Raw genomic sequence first — 25786 nt, forward strand, 5'->3', positions numbered from 1 at the left:
CTGAAGAACCTAGGGGCAGGACAGGAATAAAGACGCAGACATAGAGAATGGGCTGGAGGACACGGGGAGGGGGAAGGGTAAGCTGGGGCGAAGTGAGAGAGTGGCACGGACATATATACACTACCAAATGTAAAATAGATAGCTAGTGGGAAGCAGCCGCATCACACAGGGAGACCAGCTCGGTACTTTGTGACCACCTAGAGGAGTGGGATAGGGAGGGTGGGAGGGAGATGCAAGAGGGAGGAGATATGGGGATATATGTATATGTATAGTTGATTCACTTCATTATAAAGCAGAAACTAACACACCATTGTAAAGCAATTATACTCCAATGAAGATGTTAAAACAAAACACGAGGTGGGTTATTGTGCAATGCTAAAGTTTTAGAATTTCTTAATAAAAATACATCTGACCATTGTTATGGATTGAATGTGTTCCCTCCAAATTCACATGTTGAAACCCTAACCCCCAACATCATGGTATTTGAGAGTGGGCCTTTGGGAGGTAATTAGGTTTAGATGAGGTTATCAAGATGGGGCTCCTCATTAAGGGATTCGTGTCCTTATTAGGAGAGAGATGAGAACTTGTTCCTTCTCTTTTTCTCTGCCATGTGAGGACACAGTGAGAAGGCAGCTGTCTGCAAGCCAGGAAGAGGGCCCTCTCCAGGAACTGAATCTGCCAGCACCTTCATTTTGGACTTCCCAGGATGCAGAACCATGAGAAATAAACATCTGTTGTGTAAGCCAGTCTATGGAATTTTGTTATAGCAGCCCAAGTTGAGACAACCACCAGTTAATAGAAAAGTACCCTTTTATTGAGAAGTAAGACAAGTGTATTTACAATATTCAACTGTTAGATCATATAATCTGTGAGACTTTTAAAAGCAGCAGTATTCCAGGAATTACAATTTATAAGGGGAAAAGGAAAACATTCCAAATAGGTTTCTGTTTACAGAAAATACATTTGAACAATGCCAGAAACACTTAAGGCTAAGTAGTATTAGACCTTCTCCTCCGTCTTTATAGCAATAATCAGAGAATGTTCTTTGTCACAAAGACAGAAGGCTAATTTTGGAAAGGAAGAAACAATATGATGTACAGTCCTTTCTGTCAGAAGACAAGTATGTTTAAAAATAGAGCCTCATCAATGGTTCTGAATAAGAAACATACAATGCTGCCAAGCAGTCCCAAACTCACATTTGAGATAAACTGTGGACTCATTTAAAACTGAAAACTGCTCCAAGCCTCTCACTCTTACTAAGGACTGGGAGATTATCACATCCTTTACACATTTCTAATAATGCTTTCTGAAATAAGATTGCTGAAAAAGAGATCTCTGTTACAGTGCAAAAAACATTTTGATAGAAATTCATGTCTACAAAGGAGCTAAATAATACAGATGTTCCATACATTAACAGATACTGTTCTTACTTTAAAAAGGTAGAATTATCTAGCCACTGTAAATAATACGGGTCAAAAATATGTATAACAGAGTCCTACAGGGCAACTTGTATAAGTCAATCCCCAAAATATGTATATATTTGACACTCTCCAAGTGAGGATATTACTTTTTTGAAGAACATTAGACACAACACTAGGCTTCTTATTATTCCATGAACTATTGAGGTAGGAGTCTCATTTTGTCAATATCATCTGTTTTCACAGATTATAAGTCAAATGCCAGTACCAAAAAGACAGTAATCCACAAGGCTGAACCATTAGACTATCTACCAAGTCCTTCCTTCTTTAGATGAGCAAGGTTGGAACTTCTCTGTGCATCAAGAGATTTAACTAAAAATAACATAGGCTGTAATATATTTTGTAGACACATTTGTCAATAAAAATCACAAATTTCAATTATGATTTTATACATTAAAAAGCTTTGCAATTGTTAAAAAAAAGAGTAAATAGTATAATCATTAGTGGTAAAACAAACAGTACTATGACTCTTGAAATGTCTTCCTACATCTATCAAAAGGGTGCCACCTTGGAAAACTACTAATGAAGAAACAACTACTGTTTCCTACTGCCTGTCAAGCAGCAACAGTAGAAAAGACAACACATCATTTTTGTAGTGTCATGTTTTTCAGAACTATAGCCAGTTTAATTACAGTAAAATAATTTAGTATGTGAACTCAGATATTCTCTCCATGAAGTCAAATGAAGAGTGATCATATGAAACACACATTATGCATATTGATTTTTGTTATGAAAAAAGCTGAAAAGAAGGGAAAACTTGGCTTATGTAAATAGCCCTTAAAAAACAGCTGTAAGTTTAACCTTTTAACACCATACATCTTAAAGTAAATATTACCAGTAGTAATTTTATGAAAAGCAAAATAATAAATAGCCGCTAAATTGTAAAAAATAAAAGAAAAAGAAAAACTGGATCACAACATGGAAATATCCATTTGGGTTGCATCATGTAGTATCTTAAGTAACAAACTATTCAATGAAATGAGCTAGGTAACAGACTCCTACATCACCAAGAATGCTTTTTTTGTTAAATGCTTACATGTCATGAAAGATACAGATGCTCACGTGAGCGTCCCAAGAAGTATGAGGACTTCCAGAATGTGTTCCTGAAAGAAAAAGTGCTGAGTCAGCTATAACTTAGAAACTACAAGCTAGTAAAGAATGACCTTTGCATATTCCAACGAAGAATATCTAGTTCAGATTTTCATCTGGCTTTAAAATATTAAGATTCAGAAGAACCACAAAAGTTTTATTTTAACCATACGTTTACCAAAAAAAAAAAAAAAAGAAAAAAGAAAAAAAGTGATTCATACATTGACACTGGGTTTTCCTGGTTTTAATATATCACGATGACATAATCCAATCTAACTCATGCATCACTTTCAGAGACACAGTGCAACTGGAAATATTTTCGCTGCTGCAGAGGACATTACAGTTCTAAAAAGCAAATGCCTATGGGTGTGCTTGCATCTTCAAAATAAAAAGAAAAGAAACAGGCACTACAGTTCTCTAAGGATGGCTGTGTTTCACACATTGTGGAAAAACAGTAAAAATCCCCTTCAAGAGTTTCAATATGCATTGTAACATAGATTTCATCTCCTTCGGTTTGCTTGCTGACTTCTTAGATGACTTGGTTAGAAGTCTGTTTTCACTGCTTCTTTGTTAACTGCTGTTGCTACTCTGTAGGCTATACGTTTTAAACTTCTGTAAGGAACATTACAAGCTATTTCATGTAATTTAATTTTGTGCTGAATATTCTTCAAAGGATTTTATAAATAATACAATATTTTAAATGAGTCTTCAATTCACTTGTTGTTATACCATATTGTTGCTTTCTCCGACTTTATCTACAAACTGCAAGAAGAAAAACAGATAATTAAATGAAAGCCTAGGGCACTATAAAATATTACATCAACACTTCAAATGTTGATTAAAAAACCCAGCTTTATAAGATTTGTGGAAATTTAAGGTATGACTGACAACGATTAATCCAGTACTACTCACCACCATCTTCTGACACATAAATGTATATAAAAAAAATTTTTTTTCTATAAGTTGTTTCTGCATGACATGTTACACATATGACTTTAAGGGTGCAATACAAGAAACACAACGCAATTTATAAAAAAATTGGATAAGATGAAGCTAACGCTGCTAACTCAACAAAAATAAGTAAAAAAATAAAAAGCTGAAATGTCAGCCATTCATGCATTAATGAACCCAATAAGGTATTTCAACTGACCATTATTGTGGATCTCTTCTGGGCCTATGTAGTCTTTGAACAAACAGATTTAGCTCCATTAAGTTCAATAATTAACAACAGCTACTGACTAAAAATACTTTAAATGTGTATTCTGTACTTCAGACTGAAAGTGGCAATGACATTAAAGAGAGACTTAATGATGCAAGCATAAATCGATAATTATGGAACATAAGTTTTAACACACATTAATGTAAGTGGTTATTTACTTTGGTTACTCCACCCCAAATATAAAGCAACTGGGCTTTCTTCAGCATTCCAGATGGTGATGCAAACAGATGTTGAAACAAAGTAATTAGTGAAGATATTAAAAGTTACATAACCCAAGTGACTATATAACACTACCAAAATCTAGCGATCATCTAACCCTTTCTTTCATTTCATTATTCACATTTTTACTTAAGCATTTATTATAATGAAGTAATAATAATAGGAAACACAATTTATAGTATTGGATGTCCATTTATGCAAATACTGAAGAATCCTTAAATTAAGGACATGATTAATGATTACAGCTCTATAACTAGAAGTTTTAGTACATTCAAAAGACATTCTAGGTATAAACAACATTGACTACTGTATGAGTTTGGGGATTAATGCAAATGAAATCAGGATATACCCCTATAAGCCTAGGTTCTAGCATTTTATATTATCGCAAACAGATCGATTGGCACACTGAAACTAAAAGTTGCTCTCAAAGCACTCATGGATTCATTAGAATTTTACGGTAAATTTAGGTGGAGAGAAAGCACAACATTGTCTCTCCAAAGGTAACTTCAAAAAATGTCTAGGTTATCTGGGCTGCAAGGTTCTGATTTGAGGATGGAAATGAGATTAGGCTTATAGTGGTACCTATTTTTAGTGGGTAAGCCATCCTTTAGCTCTCTGAGAATTCAATAAATGCTATGAACTACCTCTCTAGAATCATCTACAAAAGTCTGCAAACAACTTTAAGAAGTTGACTGCCCGCCCTGGAGAAACAGATTTGACGAGACTGTTCTAACCATGGACAGAGCTAGGAACGGAATTTTATCATCTGAATTCCAGTATCACAGTGCTTTATTTAATTGTCTTAAAGCACTCCATTTGGTGATACAGTCTAAGAGAGAAAACATTTGTAAGAAATAATGGTGTCCTTTTATATTATCGCTTCTAAAATTAGAGATCATATAAAAGTTAATTGAAAAGTGCCCTGAACTCTCAAAGAGAAAGGCAGCACAGCACATCAATCCAAGTTCCATGAAAAAAGAGAGAACAACATTAAGAATGGATACAGTGAAACCAAATTTCAGGTTCTATAGGTTTAGCAATGATTATTTTCTCTGGTATTCATGGTAACCACGATCTATGCGATGCAACCACTCATATCATAATAAAAAACTTATCAATCATGTATCAATTCCTCAAATTTCTACAAAGAGCATCAGAGAGCATTTATCTTTAAAATTTTTATTTTATTTAAAAAACTTTTAAAAATTATTGAAGTATAGTTGATTTACAATGTTGTATTAATTTCTGCTATACAGCAAAGTGATTCAGTTATACGTGTGTGTGTGTGTGTGTGTGTGTATATACACACACACATACACATTCTTTTTTATATTCTTTTCCATTATGGTTTATCACCTGATATTGAATATAATTCCCTGTGCTATACAGTAGGACATTGTTGTTTACTCATTCTATATATAACAGTTTCATCTGCTAACCCCAAACTCCCAAGCCGTCCCTCTCCCCAGAGAACATTTATTTTAATGGTTTAAAAAACATATTGTTAAATATATGATTACTTACTGATCTAATTCCAGGTAAATTCAAGAGTGATCCAAGGACTGGCACTCTTCTAATAAATCCAACAACCACAGGAAAGAAGCCCCTGGGAGAGGCGAAGAAAGTTCTTAGAATGAACACATTCTCCATTACCAAAATGAACAGTTAGCCATGTAAAAAGAAAGGATCCTGTTAAAGTTTTGAATGTTTTAAGAGACTTCAAAATTCAGTTATTTCTTACCTCTCCCTGGATTTGATCCCTTCCTTAGTTGTGCTCATAACATTCTGCATAAACATCTATAATGGCATTACTATTACATCCTACTGGTACCTTTACAGTCTATTTCCCATATTAGAAATGAGAGATTCTCTAAAGCAGATTTGGCACTTAATAATGTTTGTTTCCTGTGGGCAATACGGTGCTTGGCAGATAGAAGACAAATGATACACCTTTCTTGAATAAATAATTAAACCAACTTACTTGAAAGTATTTTCTCACACTGCATACTATTATTTACTGGGTAAGTGGCATTTGTAAAATATTAACTGATCAAAACCTCCCATAATGTATTTGGTCCAAAATTTTCTAATATCTACATGCATTAAAGAAAGTGTCATCAAGTGACAGTAACTGTACAGCATCAGGTCTACATATTAAAATGCTGGATCTATCTATCTATCTATCTACCTATCTGTCTGTCTATCTATCTATCTATCTATCTATCTATCTATCTATCTATCTATCTATCACTGTCTGGTTGATGAAAATACCAAACATAAACAGAGTGCCGTAAAATGCCAACAAAATAAATTTTATTGCATTGAAAATACTTTATAAAATAATTTATACCCTGACATAAGCAATCACCTGCATCTGATAAACACATCTGGGTTTCCATAATAATTATATGACATTATGGTTTACTGAAAGAGAAACAATAAAATAAAATAGTTGCCTTACCTGAACAAGAGAAAGAATCCATAAATTTCAAAGATCATGCCTATCAAAGGCCAACCAATCAGGACTACAAATACACCACCCAGGAAAAATCCTGTAGCTTTCATTTTATGTTTTTGGAAGAAGAATCTGAATGTTCTTTCTAAACCAATTACAAAAGCCAAGCCAGCCACAAATAAAACCTAGAAGAGGAGGAAAACGTAACACAGAAAAAGCAGTTAAATGCACTGCATGTGTTTGAAGGGGTAAGGTCAAAGCTAAATACGATCAAAAAGACACATGGCTTTTAATGTGAGCAACTGGCCAGAGAAAACTACAATGCACACCAAGAGGCAGAACCACGTTAAAGCTGTAGTTGTATCCCACTCTGTTCAGTCCTCTTCTATCTTGATTAGATGAAGAAAAGAGAAACAAAGAAAGATTAGGTGTCACCCAGCAGCATCTGCTTCTGCAGTGGTTTCCCCGGCTTTAGCTAGATGGCAATGGCTTAGTCAAGCAGATGAGCGGCAAGGCAAGAGAGGGAAGGTGCCCGTAAATATGTCAACCGAAGGTACTCCTGGTTCTGAAAACTTGATCAGGGGTGATAGGAGTTCCTATGGATGGGAGAAAACCTGACATGGCCCAGTTGGTAGTAGAAGAAACCACGCAAAGCCAGCAAGAAGATCCTAGTTTTATTAATTCCGGAAATCTGGGAGCAGCAGAAATCAAATACTGCCATGCACTCTCAAATATACTTATAGTTTGTATGTTTTCAGACAATGGACAAGAGATGGTGATTGACTAAAAGCCTGCGTTTTCCTAGGTTTTATTCCCAAATACTTGCCTTTCTTCATAACCATTCTTCAGCGAAAAATATTTCACAAAAGTATTTATTAAGCCTCACGGTTAAGCTTCACATTCTGAGATACCAATGCTGTTTATATTATTGTTTATTAAAACATTAATTTTGAACAATTGTTACCCTTTATATTTTCCAATGTCCAATTAAAAGCCCAATGTTAACATACACTTCAAAAATATTTTATCGTTATTCAGTGACTTTATTGCCCTCTTAGAAGGGTTATTATTTATTTCTAGAACTCTTGCACAGCCTTCACACATGGACAACAGAGTACACATTCCAAATAAACAATATACACACCTTTCTTAGCAGGTCAATTATTAATATAGATATATTTTTTAAAGGTTTAAGTGGTTTTTAAAAATCTGTTCATTTTATGCTATTTAAGCAAATGTTAAATCTCAGATGTGTAAAGTCAAAACATTAACAAATTTACCAAGACATGGGGCTATCAAGTCATCTATTTTGAACTATTTGAGGCAGTCTTGATTTAATCTATTGTAAATCACATAGCAAACACTTAACAGAGCAGTTATGGAATTAGAAAACTTCATTAAGCATTTATCTTTTATTTAAACAGAAAGCTGACAGGTTCCACCCCCGATGAAATCAGAGGATGTAACAGGAGTCTTCACATGAGTAACAGTGAATTATTTCCCCCCGATTTCATAGCAGGCAATAATTCATTAGTAGTTAAAACTTCCTTATGAATTTAGTTAAAATATATATTGAAAAACTCACATTTCCAATAGCCAGTAGTGCTTTGTCAAAAAAGAGAATCATTCCAAAGAACAGGAAAAACACTCCAAATCCTGTTAATCCCATTCCAATTTCTGCAATATAAGTTATATGGTTAAGGGTACAGCAAAAGTAAAGTTACATTAAGATCCTCATAAACTAAGCAAGAAAAAATTTTCAGTTTTTCTTTTGACTGATATAAGGAAATAGGACCCCAACATTGCCGGGTGACATAACGACATTCGTTAAGATCCAGAACAAATTAAATTAACAACAGAAAATTACTCCCAAAATTTAAAATATGAATGGGAATTTCTAATCCTTATATGAGAGAGAGCATTTCTCACAAACATATTCATAATAGAGAAAGACAAATCAGGAATCTAAACCTTTGGTTTTATTATTTTTTCCCTCCCAAGAGCCCTTCTGGCATCAGACATAAGTATGTGGGTTCACTTTTGTCTCCTCTTCTCCTTTCATATTCCATGACTAGTATTTGTATGCACAATATCTGCAGTTCCTTCTTTCCCTTCTGAAAACGAATTCCTTCCTTAACCCACTGGAAATGCTATGGGAGGTCAGCACAGACTGCTTCTCACAATGACAACAGGAGAGATTTTGAGTCAAGAAGCCGTCTCCTCCAAAGTTAATTTTCAGACTTTTAACTTCTTCATGGCTTATTATGGATTTATCTTCTACAAGTCTCTCTCAACTATGCATCCATTCACATATTTAGTCTAAGAGTCCTAAAATAACCTCTTCAACATTTCAAAGAACATTGTTTTACCTAATATTAATATTCTGGGTTTTTACTTTTTCATTCAAAAACAAAGAATTGTTGATCAACTCCTAAATGCTAGCAACTGTTCTAGGTACTGAGTATAGAGTGACGGACAAAGTATAAGCTTTTACGTCTATGGTTACTCTTTATACAAAACTCGTATTTTATTGCCTTTACACTCCCTAGGCTTATCTTTATGTCTGAAGAGTCTTAACTTTCTAAGATTACACTTGTACTATTCTGCTAACGTTACAAAGCACAATCCACGAAATTAGTTCCTTGATCATTTCAGTTTTGATTTCAGGAAACAGTCACCAATCCTTATTTTACCTAGCAGCACTATCTGCATAAAATAATAAATCAGACCGAAACTGCCATATTTTGGGAAACACAATTTTAAATACACAATAGTGATTTCTGATCTGTTACTTAACTTTTTTGCCTCGGCTCCAGAGAGCTAAAATCTAAGTCACAGCTACTTAAAAATTTAAGCCATGTAAAACGTTATGATGAGTTGAAAATTTACATCTTATGCCTTTTTCGACATCCTTCACCTCAATTTACAGTTAACTCTTGCCTCCCATTCCAGCTGCCTTGTTCTCCGAAAGTTAGTCTAAAAGAATTCGGGTACCTGTCCATAAATACACTGGTAAGTGTATTCCACGGACACAAATTCTCATGAAAATTGGAGGCTCATACCTTCATGCTTAAATGCTTTAGGAGAATTTAACCAAATAACTGTTCAGGTGTCAGACATAATTTCCTACAGGAAAATATGGACAAAACAGCAAGGACAATTCCATTAAATAACTATTTAGTAGTTAGGATTTAGTCACTGGCAGCTGAGTTATTTAAATACAACTCATTTCTATCTTTTCACAAACTGTCCTAATGATTATGTACACATTTTGAGATGTTTGTTCATCAGTAAGGAAACTATATGGCAATATGCCTACTATGTATTGAGAATTTACCATGAATTGCCTATTACGAGGTGCTTTACGTATCTTACAGAACTTAATCCTCCCCATACTACTGCAAGGTAGGCATCATTACATTATTCTAGAGATTTTTTTTTGCCAGGTTAAATATGTTTGATTAAATGAAATTCAAGGGCACTGGAGTAGGCTGGACTTCTGGGAGAAGCATCTTTAGGTTTAATATCATTAGTTTTTTACTAATATAACTAAGGAGATGTCAGTATGAAATTGACTGCAGTGAAAAAGGACAATGTCTGTACATGGTTTTACATTTAATGAGATGTTTATACAAATATGTCATAATTCCTTTAGCAAAACTGGGGTGTTAAAAAGTAGCACCAGCCCCATGTTTCATGTGGGCAACTGAAGACTCAGATTAATAATTCACCCTTGATCACAGAATCAGCAAATGTGCGTGTGGAGGGGGACAGGTGCAGGGAGGGACGGGGGTGTGGTGTGGAGTCCGTCTAGAATTCAAATCCAGTCTTCAGGCTCCACATCTTACAACTATAACAGGGGAAACCAAAACATTCCCACTACTTTATCCAGTGTCGTACAGAAAGAGAGGGTTGCCTGTAACATTTCTGCCAAAACGGACACTAGCATGTCATTGCCCAATGGTCCCTGATCTGAATGGGTGAAAAGTCTCAAACTGACCTCGCTGTGTTATTTTCTCCCCTCCAGAATTCCATTCTTGCCTATGCCTATGTATTCACAAGCCCTCTGGTTATTAAAGCCCTACTTGGAGCTGCTCTCTCACCACCAGAATCATACACAGTAAAATAAACATCTTCCTCTGTGCACTATCAAACCTTCCTTCCCGCTTGTGCGCGCACGCACACACACACACGTGCACACATGCGTGTTTTTAAAGCATAATCTGATAAAAGCAGTCTAATAAAACAAACGTATCTAAAATCAAAAGCTTATTGTAGAAATTTGATAAGGAGAGCTGTTCTTAAACCAACGACAATCACTGTTAGCATTTTGATATCTTATTTAAGACATTTTAAGGCAGCATTGTCTTTCTTACTATGCCCATTCCTTTCAAAAAGTAAAAATATCACAATAAAGAACTCAATCGAACACCATGGTAGAATTTCAGGCAATGTGACATAATGAAGTAAAGATTTAGAGGCAGCATAGGAACTGCCCCTCTCCAGCCCCCTCAATAAATCTTGTGGGGTTTTTTGGGGGTGGGGTGAGGTACGGGGTGCTAACATAGAATTCCTTAAAACAATTATGAATTGCTATTTACTATGATCAGTACTTGGTCTGGTACTTCTCTTCCAGAATCAGGATCCCAGAATAATTTTGGCAAGTCACTTGAATGATGGCTGATTCCTACAGTTAAACACATACACAAACACCATTTGAAATCCAAAGAGCTTTTGGTTCACTAATCATTTTGTGTTCTGATCCACTGTCTTATCTGAAACACTTGGCAAATGCGCAGCAACGAGTATAATTTCATCCTCCTCATCAGTTCAATGAAGTGAGGAGAATGCTGCTGCTTCTGCCCACATTCTAACCCAACTCCCTTGTTTTGGTTTTTGGAAGGATGTAAATCAGGCACTTGTCCCTATAGGACTTCAGTAGAAAAGAATCTCTACACACAGGATAAGCAGTTCATATATTTACCTGTGTAATAATCACAGACTAAGATAGGAAAGTTAGATAGGAAAACTATGTAGAGATTAAGTACTTCCTCTGAGTAATTAGTAGTATTAGAAATAAATCCTAGCAATTTATGTATACAATTCTGCTAAATTCTGGGTTTCAACTGAGAGCAACAGAGCACTGCATCATAAAGAAAATAGGCTCTGAATATTCTACACAGTCTCTCAAAAAACAATCAATGCACAATTCTAAAGGATAAATATCTACTGTTGAAACTCTTTTTGCTATGGAACAATTTCATGATTCTAAGATAGATTTCAAATAAGCTTTATAGCAAGTCTTCTTAGGTGCTAGTAGGGTACCGTGAAAAGAACAAAGGTTTTTGAGCCAGCAGACTTGGGATCAAGTCTTGTTTCTGTCACTTTCCTCATGATTATACACTGAATTTCTTTCGAGCCTCCTTTAATTTATAAGAGACATACTCCTCTTTGCTCTACAGGGCTCTTATAAGAATTAAGGATAACGATTTATATAAAAGCCCACGGTAAACTGAAATAAGATGCTTTTATACAATTATATACAATGGCTACTCTTATTATAACAGTAAACCAAAACATCCCACCAAAAACAAACAAACAAAAACCCCAAACAAAAAAGGACTATACTTATATTTTCTCTGATCAGAACACGCAGACCAAAATGGGCATCCAAGGTACAGACCCAGTCCAATTTGAGGAAGGGAGGGAGCCTGACTGGGGTGGCAGTGTGTGCAGGAGTTATTAGCAGCTCGGTGAAGTTCAAGTTAGCCATGACTTGAATCCAAACCTTACGACTCCACTTTAAAACAGGGCATTTTTTTTTTTTTTTTTTTTTTTTTATGCGTTACGCGGGCCTCTCACTGCTGTGGCCTCTCCCGTTGCGGAGGACAGGCTCCGGACGCGCAGGCTCAGCGGCCATGGCTCACGGGCCCAGCCGCTCCGCGGCATGTGGGATCTTCCCAGACCGGGGCACGAACCCGTGTCCCCTGCATCGGCAGGCGGACTCTCAACCACTGCGCCACCAGGGAAGCCCAAAACAGGGCATTTTTAAAGGAAGTTCTATTTTTATTTCAACAGACTGTTTAGTTCTTAAAATCTTTAAAATTCAAGTAAGTTATTTAAAATAAGAAAAAAAAAAGGCGTGGCAGATAAAACAAAGTGAGATAAAAAGTCTATCACGACCATCAAAAGATAGGAAGCACTGGAAGAAATGTAAATACAAAATTATTAAGATTGACAAAAAGGGATAGAAAAGTGGAAATTTTATATTGATAGAAAAAGAAAACAGACAGCAATGTTAATCTTAGAGATAAGATAGGCCTGGAGAACTGTGGCAGGCAGAAAGATGCTAAAATAATAAAACATGTCACCAAAGCACAATATACAATATTAACGAAAGAAATCGTTTAACTGAACACAGAGTTTACTATTGGGGAGACAGTCGCCGGTAGAAAAGTGAAGTTGTTTCAAGGGACTTTTAAAAGGGTGCTTCCAGTAGTGGCAAAAGGCAAATACTCAAAATATTTAAGCGTAAGCACATTTTCAAAAACAGCCTATCATAGATGACATTTAAAACTCAGCCTCCCAAACAACCAGCAGTAACTTGTAGAGGACCCCAAGCATGTCACGTGCAGAAATGTCCCCAAGAGTGGGCTGCGGGCACAGCGCATCAAACTTTCTCTCGTGGCCACCCGCGGGAACAAAGCGCCCATCTCCCTGGGAGGGAGAGCTGCGCTACCCCGGTGCGAGACAGACGCTCGGCGAAAGCTTCCCCTCCCCAGCTAGGGCGTCTCCCCAGACCCCACCGACTCTCCCCCCAGGCCAGGTCCACCACCGCGAGTCTAGCCCTCGGTTCCTCCAGGCAGCCCTCCAGACGCCCACAGCCCTAGCTCTGTCTCGCAGGCCGCCGCCCCCATTCCGGAGCTTCATTCATTGACCCGGGAGGGCGGAGGGGCGGGCGGGCGAGACCCAGCCCAAGGAAGGGGTGTCCGGGGCTCGAGGCGGGGCCTCGGAGCAGGTACTTACTCTGTGTGTCCGTTAAGGAGATCATGGCTGCAAGGGTAAAGGCGGCGTCGATAGCACCTCGGAGCGGCCAGGGTGTGAGGCAAAGTCGAGGGAACGCAGCCGGGAAACAGCCCAGGCGAAAGCCGCCACGTCTTCCGGAAACACGCAGCCTCCCACACCCCAATTCAAAGCCGTTCCCCATTGGCTAAGCCTGCTCCCAACATCAACCAATCACCTGTGGCTTTGTTCAGTGACGCAAATAGTGGCCCCACCCCTTGACCAATAAGAGAAGGGTATTACTTGCAATTGGTTGAAAGGACCGACCCGGAAGGGTGGATGCTTCTGGCTGGAAAGAAAGGAAAGCCTGGTGGCGGGAAGTTTTCGTTGGAGCGCGTCTGAAAGCGGTGAGTAGCGGACCTGAGGCAGGGGCGTTTTGGGGTCAGAGACCGAGGAGGGGAGGATGTCCCTTAACCCCCTGGGGAGACGTACTGGGGTAACTCCCGTTACTTTTCCTGGCTGATGGGGAGGCCGGCTCATTTCCTTCCACGAATACATTGGCGGGGGAGAAACAGGGGCCCTCGCCGTTCTAATGGAACTCTCTTTAATTGCTCACCTCTAATGGAACTCGGTCCTTTAGGGGCACTTTCCACTGCCGACCGGTCTTTTTTTATCACCAGCCTTTTCCGTGCAGGAGGCTTGGGTACCACAGCCTGTTTATTTGCAACCACTATTTATTGGGAAACGCCACTGGGAACGCCTAAGCGTAAGGGAGGGTATTATTAAATTGCTCTTGCGTCTAAACGCAGGGGTCGAGGAGTTGGAGGATGTGTGTGTGTAATTTAGCCTCTGGTACTTGGTGTCAAGCATGCATGACTGCCTGAGACCCTGTAAAATATTTCCTGAGGATGCTTGCAAAAGTTCAGATATAGCAAGTAAAACCACTGAATCATGGAAGTAGTAATTAGTAGAAGTTCATGTGTACACACCAAAAAGACAGTTTGCCAACCGGGAGCACGCAAATCGAAACATGGAATTAGGCTCAGGGCTATATTGTTATAAAGCAGCTTGTTTAGTAAGGACTGTTTATTCTTCACACTGATTGGTTATAATATTAACATTTTCTTAAAGAATAGGGAATTGATTAGTGGTTACCTCATAGCAACCTTGGGAAACAAGTTGGAGTTTTGCTTCTGATTTCCAGAGGCAGAAACAAAAAAATGCCCCAGGTCAAGTTAGTCTTTCAAAATAAGCTAAATTAAGCTTTGTTTGTATGTCTGTGCTGGTTTTGTCTGCCCAGGAAATTTTCAAGACTGGTCTCCGTTTGTTTTGGATTTTAACAGTGCCTAGGTGTACTTTTGACACACATGCTATAGATAGCTCATTAATTTTTGAACGTATTTTATGTTCAGATAGCTTTTGCTATTAAATCACATCCTTTGGGGAAGGAGTTTATGAGCAGTTTTTTAACAGTATAATCAAAGGAGTCGTTTAAAATAGTGGGGCAAAATGGTTGTAGATTACATCGTTTCATAAGTATAGAAAAACCCTCTGCTTTCAATCTCAGCAAACCTGAGCCTGCCCTATATGCAAGGCACTGTGCTAGGCTATGTGGATACAGATGTGAAGGGACTCAATCCCTACCCCCCTGGAGAACCTTACAGTCTAGAGAAGGAGAATTATATTTCCACAAAATGGTGAAGACATATTCATATCGATAAAGAATTAGAAGTCCTTGGTTTACTCCCCTCCTTCAGTATCTTTTAGTGGTGTGGCCCTTCCAAACTTCTTAGCAAGGTAAAGAAGACCCTACTTATTTTTCCAGTCTAGTGGTGACTACAGAATTCTACATGAGGAAGGGCATAAGGTCAGCAGTTTGAGTAAGGGTAGGGTGATGCTGAAGCTTTGGAGAACATTCTAAGTTAGTTTTGGAAAATACTGGTTTTCCATATCAGAGTTGGGGGAGGTGTTCCTGGAGATTATGGACAATCTAAATAAAGTTCCTACCCTCCAACCTGACCTCCTTCCACTTGCTCTTGTGTACTCTTAAGTTTTAGTCATTCAGAAAAATTTTGAGTTCCTTAATACAAACCAGGCTTTTTCCCCACTTCTGACCTTTTCATGTTCTCTCCCTCTGAAATCTCACCCCTCTGTAGAATACCAATTCCTCTTTTAAGATTGAGTCTAAATTGTAACCCTTTAAAGCAAATATTCAGTAAAATGTTAAATTATTAATTTGAATATTATGTTGATGGATTTTGCTTCATCTGGGATATTTGAATCTATGCAACTTGTTATTTGTAAAATAGCTTCCACCATCCCAATTTTAGAGACAGGGAAAGGGGCTGAGACGAACAAGTTGTTTAGGTTTGCTAAGATCACACAGTAATTTAGTGGTAAAGCTGTTTAACCTCAAAGCTTTGCTCTTTTTTTGTGACATCGCTTTGTGTCTGGTGGATAGTTGTTCAGTGTTCTTGACGTCATACTTGTTATTATATGTTTATGTGACTTCGGACACTTCTCTGGAATCTAGAGAATTTTCCATAAAAATGTAGAGTGGGAAGAAGCATGTCGTCCTTATTGAAAGGCCACTGCAGTATATAGTTTACTTTCTAACATTTTTTGTGCTTAGTAATGACATTATCATTGAGCATTAGCAAGAGTACTGTTTTTAAAAAGTTGTTGCTCTGATTTTTCTTTCACTTTTAGAAAGAAATTTGGCTCTCCAGTTCAACTTTAGAATGGCATCCATTTCAGGTTAGTGGAGATGATTACATTTTGTAGTTCATTCTCTTCCCTTTCTAATTGCATGTTTTTCTCTGTACCTTCCCCTCAATTTTGCTGTGAACCTTAAACTGCTCTAAAAAAGTCTTAATAGAAGTTAATAAAAAATAAATTTTAAAAATAATTGTTTTAAAAATTTTGATTATAGAAGTGATGTTTTTTCAGATTTTTTTTCATTGTGGGAAAATGTACTTAATGAAATTTACCATTTTGACTGCTTGCAAGCATACAGCTCAGTGGCATTACGTGCATTTGCGCTGTTGTGCAGTCATCACCATTATCCACCTCCAGAACTTTTTCATCACTCCAAACTGAAACTCGGTACCCGTTAAACCCAGTCCTCCCTTCCCTGCAGCCCCTGGTAACACTATTCTGCTTTCTGTCTCTGTGAATTTGACCATTCTAGGTACCTCATTTAAGTGGAATCATACAATATTTGTCCTTTTGTGTCTGGCTTATTTCACTTAAGCATGTCTTTGAGGTTCATCTGTTTTGTAACATGTATCTTTTTAAGGCTGAATCATAGTCCATTGTATGTATATACCACCTTCTCTTTATCCATTTGTCTGTCAGTGGACATTGGGTTATTTCACTTTTTGGCTTTTGTGAATAATGCTGCTACAAACGTTGTGTACAAGTATCCATTTGAGCCCCTGCTTCCAGTTTTGGGGGGTATATACCTACAAGTGGAATTGCTGGTTAACATGGTGTTTCTATGTTTAATTATTTTAGGAATTACTGTACTGTTTTCCATCGTGACTATACCATTTTATGTTCCCAAAAAGCAATACATAAGAGTTCCAAGGAATGATATGTTTCTTGATAGCATTTGGGAACTTATCAAGTAGACAATATAAATCATTTATAATCTCACTAGTCAGGTTAATACTGTAACATTTAGATGTATTGTTTTTCAACAAAATTTTTAACGTTTTGTACATAATGTTTGGTAATGTGATTTTTAAAAACATAATGTAGATATAGAGTATAGACATATTGTTAAGTAAATTCTATGTTGTAAATATTCTATTTTTAATACTGTTCTGTATTTTATTGTTTTGAAGTGACATTAAACAATTAACACTTTTGGTGTTGGTGTTGAACTTGCAGTCTGTCTCCATTTTTAAAATGTAAAAAAGGTTGCATTGAACATCTTTGAATCAAAAGCTTTGTGTGCATCTCTGATTATTTCCTTAAGATAAGTTCCTGTAAGTGGAGCTACTTGAAACGTTTTTAAAGTATAAAAGAAAAACTTCCATTTGACCTTTTCCAGGCAGCTACTCTTGGTATTTTGGTATATTTCCATCCATTGCTTGTTTTTATAAACTTGGCTAGCTTCTGTTGTGCTTATTAGTGAGGTCTTGCTGACTATTCAGTAAAGAAGTGGATGGCAGGAGTGAGGAACTTATTCTATGGTATTTTCCTGTCCTTTGTAGGATATAGTGAATATGGCCTTTGCTACATACTAGCACTAACAGTGGGGTAACAAGATTAGGTTCTTTTCAAACTTTAAAGAAATGGTTTTCCTAAGTATGGCATCCTCCCATCCACCCCTAAAAACTACAATTTATTTAAATATAAATATGAAAAAAATAGTGACATAGATTTTGGCTTTGTCTCATGACTCATTCTCACAGCTTAAGGGTTAATAATAAATGGTAACAATTTAAGTTATATTAAATGCTAATCCAAATGTTCTTTGCTAAGAGACAGAGGTGAGGGTTTCAGAGATGTTATGGAACCTTGCCTCAGTTGGGTATAGTTATTTTTGGAATGCATAAATGAGTTATTCTACTTAACAAGACTTTAAGCTTTCTCAGTAGGCTATGATTTTAAAGTAACTGAGTAATGACATAGATAAATTTTATTTAAGAGGAGATGCTTATTTTGAATCATTGGCTTTACAATATTGTGCCCCTTTCAAATAACCCACCTCTTCTATTGTTCTACCCACTTGTGGAACTGTGTTTGAAATGCCTCTGAAGTTGCCTTCAGGCAGTTTATTGATTTGGATTTGATGGCTTCCCTTGTGGCAAATCACTTTCCTTTCGTTGTTCATTTCAGTATGGGATATTGCTAGAAAATGTGCTGTTTCTGAAGACAGATACCTCCCTTGCGTCAGCTGTAAGCCTAGGAACTCTGGAGTGTGATCCCTGCTCAATACTATGTGCTCTTGAGATATAGTAATAAGCCCTCTTTGTTACGGTTTATTGAAATCTTTCACTTTTCAATCTCATCTCCAATAATACAAGTCATGTATTGTCCGTGCTGGCAATAGAGGTGACATAATTTTGAACAAAAGCATTAAAAGACCCTGATTTATTACAACTAGCTCTATTTTCTCATATTCTTAGTCAATCAGGACTTTATCTAAGGTACGATGATACTGACTTTGTAGCATAGTTTGACATTAACATCTCTGTTATGTAGGATTTGATCAGGAAGCAGAGCCACTATGAGAGATACAAGGGACTAACTGTAGGGATTCTACTTGGTGTGAATATGGGAAGTGGTTAAGCTCTTTCTTTCGGTCTGTTGCCTGCGTGTCTGGAGCTGGGCCCAAAGCTGGAGGAGCCAGCAGTTAGGAAGAGAAAATGCATATGCAGTGGGGAATGCCCAAACAAACTGCTCCCCACAAAGATGAATCTTACTGGAACCTAGATCAGTCTCTTATTGCCTCAAAGCCTCCAGTGTAGGTGATGCAGGACCTGTCAGAATGCTCACGTCCTTCCCCGTGGAGTTGCATATGACCTGGCTGAGTGTTCAGAGAAGCCAAGGGAGGAGAACCAACAGGATCTAGAGGAGCTGCAGGCCCTGCTGTCTCCCTAAGGATATCTAGCAGCAGCTGGAATCATGGACCCAGCTGCTGCCCCATGCCAGTGAGGTCACCAGCCTGACCTTGCACTGACCTTCTTAAATATGGCGACGGCTTCCCTTCCACCTTCTAAGTCTCTGGCTCCCCCACATGATACAGCTGTCCCTGGTCCAACCAAATATACGCTGATCCTCTCCTGCGAAGAGGACGGGAGTTCTTTTTCTTCATCTTTGCGTGACGCTCGTTCCTCTTTTTGCTGAATCACATCCTTCGTGATAATCTTCTAACTTAAATCCTGAGATACGAGGTTAGCGACTATTAACACTTTTTATTTTAGAATTTAGGGGAACGCGAGCAGGAACATCAATCAACCCATCCACCCATCATCCATCAACCGACCAACCAACCAACCAGCAACAAGAAAAACCCAAATTTGGCTTATATAGGAATATCAAAATAAGGGAGAAGTGCTTATAGCTATTGCAGTTCTTGGGTCTCACCTGATCATGTGGTCATAGCTATTGTTTTATAACTGCCTTTTCAACTTCTCATTCCATATCCTTTTGTTCTCAGCAAGCACCTCACCTGGTCATGGGGCCTTGCCTGGTGGGATATGCCTTAGCAGTTTGATTGTAATAAGTTTTTGTAGTTTTCCATTAACTCTAATCAGAGAACATGGGAATACCAAAAGACAGCCTAGAGGATCCCCTCCATTCCAGACACACTTGTCCTTACCTCTGCAGTGTCCTAGCAATCCAGTTCCCTTGAATGGTCAGGATCACTCACCCCAGCCAGTCCAGTAACCCCCTTCTTTGCCTGTTGATTTCCTGTCATGAGGAACGCAAACTGGCCAAGTGGTAGTCAACTCCAGTTAAATGGAACCGTTGCTTTTTCTCCTGGTAGAAGAGTTCTTCCTCGCTAACTAAGACCTCTAGACCAGCAGAGTCCAAAGTTTCAGGGATGGGAAGCAAACATTTCACTAGTGGCAGTGGGAAGAGCACTGTTCACTGTTCTGATAGGTAAGCACACTTACCTGCTTCCACTTGGTCTTTGCTACCATAATAGTCCTTACTCTTGGGTCAGGAGACCTACGTGTGAACTCAGCCAGTTGCTGAATATACCTGTTCTAATTATGCCTGCTGGAACTGGGGAAATAACCACAGAGGAGGTTGGAGGACCTCCTAACCCACTGTATGATGCACCCAAGCAAAACTGCATTGATCATTGGCTTTGCTTGTCCAGTCCCTACTCTGACTGGTGGATCACCGTGGCATTTTAGTTCTCCAGGAATTATCAATTTAGAGTTGATGTCTGGTAATTTCTGAGAAGTTATTTTCCTTTTCCCAGTACACTATTAACCTTGATAAGTTTCTCTGGAGAAGGATAGTGGAAAGATTTACCACATAAATTTTTAGCTGTGTAGGAGAGTCCTTTTTCAAAGGTCCCCAACTTCCACTTTATACAAGGGACTCTAGGTCTATAAACTGGCCATTTCTGGGAACTGGTTGAAGGACTATGTCTCCATTGCGGTGATTCAAATCAGGCTTGTGTTTACCAGAATCAGGCCTTTGTATTCTGCCTGTACAGATCAAGTCGTCTATTTCCATTTCAGACATCATGATCAGCTAGCTACTGCCGAAGATCTCTGTGGGTCAGACTGTTCTACTCTATTGCCAGGTATGGCAGCCACATCTACGTTTCCTCTGGTCGTGAACTGAATTCCCAGCATTTAGCCCCCATGTCTTAGAATCCATCATTCTCGTTGATTCAGGTAGTCTAGTTCAAAGGCAGTACTTCCCATGGTCATTCCTGGCTTACAGAGAACAGCCACTCCAGCCCTCCCAACTTTCTGATATTCATCTTTGGGACTAGCTAAGTAAATTATTAGAGCCACTCCTGGCCACTATATTTAGCACACTAAATCTAGAATTAATTTCTTTCTTTTTTTAAAATTTTGTTGTTGGACTATGTCCTGTCTTTTTTTAAAATAAATTTATTTATTTATTTTTGGCTGTGTTGGGTCTTCGTTGCTGCCTGGGCTTTCTCTAGTTGCGGCGAGCGGGGTCTACTCTTCATTGTGGTGCACGGGCTTCTCATTGCTGTGGCTTCTAGCTCTAGGCGTGCAGGCTTCAGTAATTGTGGCACACGGGCTCAGTAGTTGTGGCTCACGGGCTCAGTAGTTGTGGCTCGCGGGCTCTAGAGCGCAGGCTCAGTAGTTGTGTAGCACGGGCTTAGTTGCTCTGTGGCCTGTGGGATCTTCCCAGACCAGGTCTCGAACCTGTGTCCCCTGCATTGGCAGGCGGATTCTTAACCACTGCACCAACAGGGAAGTCCCTAACTCCAGAATTTCTTATTGAGTCCACACCAGTAAATTTGGCTTCATTCAATATTGTATGCTGTCCACCTTGATTTAGTAGCCTTAGGACCTGTTCCCACGTATACTCTCTAGTTTCTGGTGATGGATATTGGCAAATGCAACTCTTCTGGTGTGTGTCATGTTTTCTCACAGTTCACATTTTTATACCACATCTTCTGGGGCCTCGTGGGTCTTGTAGCACTGGAAGGTGGTGGGGGCAGATCCTTCGAGTGATTAGCGTGCTCTTGCAGGGCATCTACCTCAGGAAAGACTGTAACAGGCAGGAGGAGGCTGTTTCAGAAAGGGGACGGGGGACAAAAATGACTTGGCAGAATTAGTGGCTCAAGGTCCCCTGCTTCGTTGAAATCTGCCCATATGTTGCCATCCTGATTTCAGGGTCTCACTCCTTCCAAATCAATGTCCTGACTTTAACAGAAGAGTCCCTGCGAGGTTGGGAATTCAGTTTGTATCATAATTCAGCCACCTGCAGAATTTAAACTTGTTAGTATTCAGTAATCTCTGGAGATAAGGGTTTTGTTTAGGACAGTCATAGAAACTTTGAGGTCCCTTTATGGACACCCTGCATTTCTCTCATCAAGTGCTCCAGCATACTCGGAAGCAACCAACCAACCCCATTATTCTTACAAAAATGTTCTGTGACAGCAAACACTTGGTCACCCAGAGCATTGCCTTCTCTAGGTACTTAATTACTGGTATCTATAGATGATAACTTAACTTTGTCTTCTGCATGCTGTGGAATACCATTATCGCTTCTACCACTGCAGAGAGGGGTCATTAATGCCCTTAAATCTAATCAGATCAGAGACTCAATTCCAGGCGGCCCAGAAGCGATTCAGAGAACCCATTAAGGTTCTGTTCCTCTGGGACAACATTTGGCATTGGTCAGGGTTCCATCAGAGAAGCTGAATCATTATGAGTGATATAAGGGATTTATGCCAGGGATTAGTCTCTACATGATCATGGGACCTGGTGAAGAAGTCCGTTGCTGGTCTGGAAGTCACAAGAGCCAGCAGCAGGGTCAGGAGGATGGATGTGGCATGTGGGAGGATAAGGAAGAGCTGAAATGCACTAGGACCAAGTGGAACCTGTGTGTCATTGGGACTCATGTGGTGTATCACTGTCCCCAAGGCTCTGACCTCCAGGACGCTGGTGCCCTGTGGAAGAGCTGGTGCACTTGCTGCAGAAAGTTGCATGTGAACCCAGCCAAAGATTCAAAGAAGCTGAAGAAGCTGTGGGTAAACCTGCCCCTGCTTCTGCCCCCTGTCAGCAAGGTGAGCCAGTGGATCAGCGACAACAGGAGTGAGCTGCAGCAACACCTGACCTTATGCCAGCCTCCTGACCGTAAACCTGGCTGCTGATTCATTTCTACAGACTTCCCTGGTGGCCAGCCCTAACCACGAATCATGCAGGCAGTTGGTACAATACAAAGCCACCGGAGCATCCTATTTTAAATCATAACTGTAAGATTTCATCTCATGAAAAGCCATTAAGACTGGACACTGATTGGGAATTCCCTGGTGGTCCGGTGGTTAGGACTCTGTGCTTTCACTGCCGAGGGCCAGGGTTCAATCCCTAGTCAGGGAACTAAGATCCCACGAGCCATGCAGCATGGCCAAGAAAAAAACAAACAAAAAAAAACAAAACAAAAACTGGACACTGATTAATGTGGGCAGATGTTTTAGAAAACACCAATCTATAAAATTTTTCTAGCTTCCACTGATGTGATGTCAAAAGAAATCTCACTTTGACTTTAATATTTGGACTGATTAGAGTCATATGTTAAGGCTTCTTTAAAAGTTAGCATGCTGGCCTTGTAATGCCAATTCCAGTAGCACGCTTGATTTCTCTCTTTACTGTTACATCATTGTATTTATAATCACCGACTCCTTACAATGTCACAGTATGAACCCAAATATGAATGTTTTTGTAAAATGATAGCTAAGTAGTTAGGGTATGACTTTTAAATAATTTCCTCTTGCTTCAAAGTCTGGTCACTTTACTGAAATGATTTAGGAGATGGTTGGACCACTGCCCTACAACATAATAAAAATATTATTATTGATTAAATGCTTAACTGTGTGCCAGGTACCGTGTTAAGAACTTTCAATATGCTATCTCATTTAATTTGTTATAGCAGTTCTATGAAAGCTAGGCATTAATATTATCCCCATTTTACAGATAGGGAAATTGAGGCTCAGTTAAGTATAAGGTACTTAGCCTGAGGTCACTCAGCCAGTAAGAGGAAGACCTAAGATTTAACTCGGGTCTGTGTGGCTCCGAAACACATGCTCTTAACCACTCTGCTATACTACGATAAGTATATAATTTTGATGGTGAGGAATACCCAAAAATCAATAATAAGGAAACCTAAAGTTGTGATTAACTCTGTCTGGTCATTATATCTTTTTTCCTCCCTCGTAGCTCTAAGTGAGGAACTGGATTCTATAACCAGTGAGCTACATGCAGTAGACATTCAAATTCAAGAACTTCTGGAAAGGCAACAGGAGCTTATTCAGAAAAAAAATGTCCTAACAAAGAGACTAAAGCAGTGTTTAGAGAATTCTGATGCTGGCGAGAGCAGCGAATGTGATTCGTCACCGGCCTCTTGGAATAAAGAAGGTTTGCTCTTTTTTCGTTGTTTTTCTTTTTATCTTTGCCAGTTTTGTTTCTTCTCAGTTCTATGAACTGGAATTAAATCATTGTGCCTGGATCAGTGCTTTCTAGTAGCTTAAGAGTTGAAACTAGCCATTCCTTAAGTGGCAGGGGAACTTGGAAGCAGACCATTCTTTACCCATGTTCTTTTTAAATGAAGCCTTTATTATTCAGAATGTATTATTTTGTCCAAATATGGTTTCAGCAACATTAATCAGTGCTTGGAAAAATAAGATATTTATTTAACTCAGTTTTCTAGGTTTTAACTAGAAAAAATTAAACAATTGAGAAAAAAATTCAAACTCGTTAAAGGGCAGTGCATTGTCCTGCCCTATTGAACAAACCTTTCTTGATTCAGGATCTTGCCAAGCATCTTGTTTATCATTAATTGTGGAATACTATAACTCTTGAAAGGATTGAATTGCTTTTGTGGGCCTTTTTTTCCAGTGTTCATTTTTAAACAAGATATTTACACCAAAAATTTCAGGTAATCGTTAACTTTGTTCATGATAGTTGAGTTTTCTATGATGCTATGAATTTCCTGATGGACATGCAGACTGTTTTTCAAATACCTGACCAAGCACCTTTCTCCTCTGTAAGTTATTTATCACCGGCAAATGTTGTCATTTTTTTCTGATGTACTTTTTCTTATGATATATCATTAAATATGATTTTGCTTAGCATCGTGAATTAAACATCTCAAAATTATTATTATAAAAGTTAAATTGTCCATAGTATTAAAAGTCTTATATATTGATCTGATTCTTCTCTATTATAAAAACGGCCATTCACATTTGTGTCTCATTCATAATCCTGAATTGTTCTAATCTGTCTGGTTTGTTTTTCTAGATTTTCCATGGTCTGGTAAAGTTAAAGATGTTCTGCAAAATGTCTTTAAACTGCAGAAGTTCAGGTCACTTCAGCTGGAAACGATTAATGTAACAATGTCTGGAAAGGAGGTATTTCTCGTTATGCCTACAGGTGGGGGAAAGAGCTTATGCTACCAGTTACCAGCGTTATGTTCAGATGGTGGGTATTAATCAACATTAATTTAACATGAAGAAACTTCGTTTCTCTGAATATATCTTTAAGTCTTTAAAAAAAATGTCTAGCCCTATATTTGCCAAAGTCAAGTGCATTTTTGTTTGATTTATCTCTCCACTAATAGACATTTAAAGGATTCACCTAGAGAGGGAATGTTAAAGACTGAGAGTAGGGCTTCCCTGGTGGCGCAGTGGTTGAGAGTCCGCCTGCCGATGCAGGGGACACGGGTTTGTGCCGCAGTCCAGGAAGATCCCTACATGCTGCGGAGCGGCTGGGCCCATGAGCCATGGCCGCTGAGCCTGCGCGTCCGGAGCCTGTGCTCCACAACGGGAAGAGGCCACAGCAGTGAGAGGCCCACGTACTGCAAAAAAAAAAAAAAAAAAAAAGACTGAGAGTAATTCATTCTTTTATCTGGTTCCTGAAGCATCATTAAAGAACATGTTGTAGGAGAAAAAGCCCTAGAAAAGGAGTCAGTAGGCCTGGAGTCGAGCCCCAGGTCTTTGTGGAGTGTCTGCTGTGGTGTTAGGCCCTGGAGATACTGGAGTCAGCAGATGTATATGGTCCTCGTTTTCACAGAGCTCAGTGGCCAGCAGTGCTTCCTCAAACTTTAACGTGCATAAAAATCAGCTGGTAATCTGATCAACATGCAGAT

The 25786-nt window shown here is 38.7% G+C and overlaps 2 protein-coding genes across 2 annotated transcripts in view; one reads left to right on the forward strand and one right to left on the reverse strand.

The window, feature by feature from the left end:
* Positions 1 to 2072: 2072 nt before the first annotated feature.
* Positions 2073 to 13633, reverse strand: GOLT1B (golgi transport 1B). The gene is made up of 5 exons (XM_065887565.1): positions 13487 to 13633; positions 8046 to 8137; positions 6467 to 6645; positions 5530 to 5611; positions 2073 to 3329 (listed from the first exon to the last, which is right to left on the reverse strand). Exons 1-5 carry the CDS (start codon positions 13509 to 13511, stop codon positions 3291 to 3293), a joined length of 417 nt encoding a protein of 138 aa, XP_065743637.1. The 5' UTR covers positions 13512 to 13633; the 3' UTR covers positions 2073 to 3290.
* Positions 13634 to 13796: 163 nt separating this feature from the next.
* Positions 13797 to 25786, forward strand: part of RECQL (RecQ like helicase) — a 32903-nt gene continuing 20913 nt past the window's right edge. Inside the window, exons 1-4 of the mRNA XM_065887241.1 lie at positions 13797 to 13869; positions 16172 to 16219; positions 23860 to 24057; positions 24940 to 25119. Coding sequence (XP_065743313.1) covers positions 16204 to 16219; positions 23860 to 24057; positions 24940 to 25119 — 394 coding nt within the window. The 5' untranslated portion in view covers positions 13797 to 13869; positions 16172 to 16203. The remainder of the gene's footprint in view (positions 13870 to 16171; positions 16220 to 23859; positions 24058 to 24939; positions 25120 to 25786) is intronic.

This window comes from Phocoena phocoena, chromosome 11 (genome assembly GCF_963924675.1).
Source record: "Phocoena phocoena chromosome 11, mPhoPho1.1, whole genome shotgun sequence".
Lineage (NCBI taxonomy): Eukaryota > Metazoa > Chordata > Mammalia > Artiodactyla > Phocoenidae > Phocoena > Phocoena phocoena.